Source organism: Belonocnema kinseyi, chromosome 1 (genome assembly GCF_010883055.1).
Source record: "Belonocnema kinseyi isolate 2016_QV_RU_SX_M_011 chromosome 1, B_treatae_v1, whole genome shotgun sequence".
NCBI classification, from domain to species: Eukaryota; Metazoa; Arthropoda; class Insecta; order Hymenoptera; family Cynipidae; genus Belonocnema; species Belonocnema kinseyi.
This window is the reverse complement of record NC_046657.1, coordinates 7,974,669-7,980,668: the sequence shown is the minus strand read 5'-3', so window position 1 is coordinate 7,980,668 and position 6,000 is coordinate 7,974,669. Positions and strand designations below refer to the sequence as shown.

Below are 6,000 nucleotides of genomic sequence, written 5' to 3'. Positions count from 1 at the left end.
GGGATACTTATAAGATACTACCATGATTTTTTCAGATTTTTTGGTCCAAAAATAAATTAGGCCAAAAACCGGCCTTACCGACCCTCCCCCTTTCTACCAAAAAAGATAAATTTTTAACTGAAAAAAATCAATTTTCTTGCAAGAAAAACAAAAAGTTTTTAAAGTAAAAGTAGTAAATTTTCTACCAAAAATGATACAGTTACATTATTTAATTCCAAAAATTAATTCTCAAGAAAATATTAGAATTTTGAAAAAAACAAAATAAATAATTTTTAAACAAAACAGATCCTTTTTAAAAGAAGAAGAAGAATTTAATATAATAAAACATGAGTTTTTAACTGAAAACAGTTTACTTTTCAAGCTAAAAAAGTTTAACACAATATTTCAATCTTGAACGAAAAAATATATAGATTTTCAGCTAGAAAAGATAAATTTTTAATAAAAAATGATACAGTTAACGTTCCAGTTAAAAAAAAATGTTTTTTCAGCCAAAAAAGAATCGAGTTTTCAACTGAAAAATGGTCAATTGTAAAAAAAACAGCAAAATTTTTAACTTAAAAATGAATATTAAACCTAAAAAATTTTAATTTTCGACATTTTTGGTTGAATACTTATTTTTTAGATTAAAATTCATTTCTAAGCTGTCGTTTTTAGAGAAAATTAATTTCATTGGTAGAAAATTCATCTTCTTATTAGAACATTATTCATGTTGTTTGTGCATTTACTTCGGTGTTTAAAAAAATGTAACTATTCTGTTGTAAATTGGATTGTTTTTTTTCAAACTTGACATTTTGATTTAAAAATTTAACTGTTCCATTTTGGTTCTAAAAATGATACTTTTCAGTTGCAAATGCATTTCTTCCGTTTAAAAAGCATTTCTTCCCTTAAAAATTAAACTATTAGGTCGAAAATTAAATTTTTTATCTGAAAATGTAACTTTATTTTTGTTTAAATATGTATTTTTTTAGTTTAAATATTCATTTTTGAAGTTAAAAATGTAACAATTTTGTTGACACTTTGTTTTTTTTTATCATCATTTTTTGTTAAAATATTATTTTACTTGTTTGAAAGTGCATCTATTTTGGTTAACAATTCTTTTTGTTTTGTTGTTGAAAATTGAACTATTTTGTTGAAAATTCAAGTGTTTGTTTGCTGAAAATTAACTTTTTATTCTGAAGATTTAAATGTATTATCTTCGGTTGAATTTTTTTTTTAATTTGAGACTTGAACAATTTTGTTGAAATTTTTTGCTTTAAAATTGACCTTTCTCAGTTAAAAATTCATCTATTTTAATTAAGAATTCATTTTATTCCTTAAAAATGCATCTCTTTTGTAAAACTTTTGTGAATAAAGAAAAAAATTTTTAAAAAAAGTTTAAACATTTCATCTTCCGATAAAAATTTACTTTTCAAGTTCAAAATTCATCTATATGATAGAAGTTTATGTATTTTGTTGAAAATTAAACTATTTTGCTGGAAACATTTTATTTTTTGTTGAAAATTTATTTTTTAAACTCATAATGTAATCGTTTTTCGTTGAAAATTGATCTACTTTGTTCAAAATTCGTTTTCTTTATTGTTACCAGCTAGATTTTTAAACATTTTTAATTTATGTTTTGGCAGAAAATTATTGGTTGGAACATTAAATTAATTATTTTCAAATTAAATGTTTTGCTTGAAAATTTAAATATTTGGTTGAAACTTTGTTGTTGTTTTTTGTGGGTAATAATTATTTATTTTTACTGTTGGGAAATTTCCCTTTTTTTTAAATTCGATTTTTTTTTGTTTAATCAAAATTTTGGGTTAAAAATAAAAAAATTTTACTTGAAAGTTAATTTCTTTGTTTGAAAATTGAACTATTTTGTTGAAAATTCCTTTTTTTATCCAAACATTTAACTAGTCCATTTTTTTTTATTCAATATCTTGGCTTTAACTTAAAATTCGTTTCTAAAGTTGAAAATTGAGCAATTTTGTTGGAAAGTTTATATTTTCGAAAAATTATATTTTTTAGTTGAAAATTCATCTTCTAATTAGTTCCGAGATTTTATGAGGATAAAAAAAAATGTACAAGGATTTCAAAGATGTAAATAAATTCAAAAGTTTCAAAATATTTTAAAGATTTCGAGCGATTTTGTACAAATTTTACAATAGATTTTACAGCTGTTTCAATGATTTTACAAATGTATAAAAAGTTCGATTAAAAATTAATTTTATGAATTTTTTGTTCTCGTTTGCAGGAAACTTGTGCATGATCACTGGAGGAAGGAATTTGGGTCGTGTTGGTACTGTTGTGAGTCGAGAACGTCATCCCGGATCTTTCGACATTTGTCACATCAAAGATTCTCAAGGTCACACATTCGCCACGAGGTATAAAAATACGGAAACTTTTAAATAAAATTTTAATTAATTTTTTTTTCCCTTTGTTTTTATTTTTTCTATTGTTATTACAATTTTTCTCTTGCTTTTTTTTTTTTTTTAAGATTGCACAACGTATTTATCATCGGCAAAGGATCCAAACCTTTCGTAAGTCTACCGAAAGGAAAGGGAGTGAAACTCACGATTGCAGAAGAAAGAGACAAAAGATTGGCGTCTAAGCGAGACTAATGTACGTTTTCCAATAAAATTTTGTTTTAAAAGGAAAATTCTCGGCTTGAAAATGAAAGAGTTGTGATTTCTGATTTAATTTCCTGAGCAAGAGGGCTCATTTCTTTTTTCAGATTTTCGAATTTAAGAGGTGGAGCAGAAAGGAATGGAAGAAATAAAATAAAAATATTTGCAAATATTTTTAAAATAACTTGAGAGCCTTTTAATTTTTTTAGAATTATTTTTTAGACTACATCATAATTAGATAAATAATATGAAAAATTTTCATCAATTTTTTTTTTTTTTAATTTAGGCGCGGCGTGTTCAAATTAAAATAATAAATTATTTATTTTAAATTTTGATCATTAAACAAAAATTGTGTTCTATTGTAGATTACAAAAAAATGGAATCAAAAGCTTTACTGGTCCTATTTAATATCAAATTAGGGACGATATTTTATTTTTTTCTGACATCTTCTCTAGTATTTAACTCAAAATTGTTCCTGGAAACTTTTTTTGCAATTTCTTTTTGAAATTTTAATAATTAAATGTGTATTTTCTTATTATTTTATAAACTCGGATTAATAGAAAATGTTGAAATTATGTTATAACGATTTTTTGTATTAAAAAATATTTTTTAAAGTTTAAATGAAAAAAAATTAGGTTTAATTTTCAAACAGAAAAATTAATGTTTAAAGAGAGAGACAAATTTTCAAAAATAACGATTGATTTTGTACCGAAAAGGGCGAATTTTTAACAAAATAGATGATTTTTTAACTTTAGAAATGAAATTTTCATCTATAATGAGGAATCTTCGAAACAAAAAAAAAATCCTTTTTCAACTAAAAGGGGTGTTCTTAGTTCAAAAATCAATTTTCAACTAATTAAAGACGAATTTTCAACAACAAAAGGCATTTTTAATTAAAATGCTGAATTGCCAACTAAACGAATTTTCAACCAAAAATGGAATAGTTATATTTTCAGTAAAATTTTGAGCAAAGAAACTCAAATCTCTACAACAGATGATTTTTTTTTAAATCAAAAAGGGAATCGTTAAAAATTTTAACCAGCCAAATAAGTTTTCAACTTCTAAACTAAATTTTAAACGAAATAGTTGAATTTTCGACCAAAAAATTTTTAATATCTTTCCAAAAATGGAATCATTATTTTTTTTAGTAAAATCATTAATTTTTAACCTCCGAAAAAACGAATTTTCCACCAAATAGTTCAATTTTTAAGAAATTACAGGAATTTTCAACTAAAAAATATACAATTTCAATTAAAAAATGGAATAGTTATATTTTCAGTAAAATAATGAATTCTGAACCAAAAATTTGTCAACGAATTTTGAACAAAATAGCAAAATTTTTACGAAAGAAATTACTTTATTGGAAAATACATGAATTTTCAAACAAAATAGATATTTTTTAACCCAAAAAAAAAGACTACTTCAATTTGTAGTCGAAAATTAAGTTTTAACCAATTAAAAACGAATTTTCAAGAAAATAGTTTTAGTAGTTGCATCTTGAATGAAAAATGAAAAAATTGATATTTCAATGAGTTAGTTGAAAATCTTGGATCAAAAAAAAATATATTTTTCAACCATATAGTTGCATTTTCAGCCAAAAAGATGACATGTCTACAACAGATAATTTTTTTAACGAAAAATAACAATTTTCACAAAATTTTTATCAGAAGAAATTGATTTTCAACTCCAAATGCGAATCTCCAATTATGAAACTGAATTTTGAATCAAATAGTTGAATTTTCGAACCAAAAGATAAATTTTCAACGATAAAGATTAATTTTTTTTACCAACAAAGACTAATTTTCCATCAAATACATGAATTTTCTACTAAAAAAAAAAAGATCATTTTTCAACTAAAAATGGAAGTTATTTTTTCATTAAGGGCATGCGACACAGTGGGATTCCTACATTACCAACCTCTTTTTTTCCATTGAACAAAATTTTTTTGTGAATCATAGAACTTTTTTGGTAAATGAAATATCGAACTCAAAATTTGAGGAGAGCATAAGAAGACATTATTCTACGTTTATGTACTGCATTTGAATCGGAATTTAAAAAAAAAATTATTTCTGAAATTTTTTGCCAAATTTCGATTCAAATGCAGTACATAAACGTAGAATAATGTCTTCTTATGCTCTCCTCAAATTTTGAGTTCGATATTTGATTCACAAAAAAAGTTCTATGGTTCAAAAAAAAATTTTGTTCAATAGAAAAAAGAGGTTGGTAATGTAGGAATTCCACTGTGTCGCATGCCCTTAAAATAATTTTTTTCCAACAAAAAAAAAAAGAATTTCCAACAAATAAAGGCGTTTTCAACTAAAAAAGATAAGTTGTCAACCCAAAAATGGAATAGTTAAATTTTTAGTTAATAAATTAATTTTTAACTGAAAATGCAATAATTGTATTTTTAGTAATATGACTTTTTACAAATCAGAAAAAAAAAAGAATTTACAAAAACGTTTAACTTTTAACAAAAGAAATTTATTTTAAACTAAAAAAAAAAAAATACATGTTCCACCGAAAATAGAATAGTTTTTTTTTCTCATTAAAATAATTAATTTTCACCCAAGAAAAAGACGAATTTTCAACAAAATAGTTAACTTTTTTTTTAAAAAAGAAGTTAATTTTCAAGAAATTACAGGAATTTTCAACCAAAAAATGCAAGTTAAATTTTTAGTTAAAAAATTAATTTGCATCTAAAAACGGAATAGTTGTATTTACAGTAATATAATAATTATTTACAAACATTAGAAAAAAAAACGATTTTACAACAAAATAGTTTAACTTTTAACAACAGAAATTAATGTAAAACTAAAAAAGATAAATTTCCCATCAAGTTTTTTGTTTCAGTAAAATCATTATTTTCTAACTAACAAAAATGGAATAGTTATTTTTGCAATAAACTTATTAATTTTCGTCCAACAAAAAATGAATTAAAATAAAAAACGTTAAATTTTTAACGAAAGAAATTAATTTTTAATAAATGCAGGTGTATTCAATTAATAAAGATAAATTGTCAACTAAATTCTAAAAAATGGAAGTTATTTTTCATAAAAATTATACTTTTCTAACAAAAAAAGAAGAAAAATTATCAACAAAATACTTAAATTTTTTAAAGATGAATTCTAAATAAATTACAGGAATTTTCAACCAAAAAAGGAAATACTTGAATTTTTAGTTAAAAAATTAAAGTTCATCTGAAAATCGAATAGTTGTATTTTCAGTAATATAGTTCTTTACAAAAAAACAAAATACGAATGTACAAGAAAATATTTTAACTTTTAATAAAAGAAATTAATTTTTAACTAAAAAAAAAGATCAATTTTCCACCAAAAATGAAATATTTTTTTCATTAAAATAATTAATTTTCCCCCAACAAAAAAAAGAATTA

General features: G+C 22.6%; 1 protein-coding gene across 2 annotated transcripts in view; it reads left to right on the top strand.

The window, feature by feature from the left end:
- The window catches only part of LOC117172286 (40S ribosomal protein S4), a 19,616-nt gene extending 16,959 nt beyond the window's left edge, over nt 1-2,657 (top strand). For both annotated transcript variants that reach the window (XM_033360052.1, XM_033360045.1), the window contains exons 5-6: nt 2,237-2,366; nt 2,480-2,657. In XM_033360052.1, the coding sequence (XP_033215943.1) occupies nt 2,237-2,366; nt 2,480-2,603 (254 nt within the window). In that variant the 3' untranslated portion in view covers nt 2,604-2,657. The remainder of the gene's footprint in view (nt 1-2,236; nt 2,367-2,479) is intronic.
- Nucleotides 2,658-6,000: the final 3,343 nt, after the last annotated feature.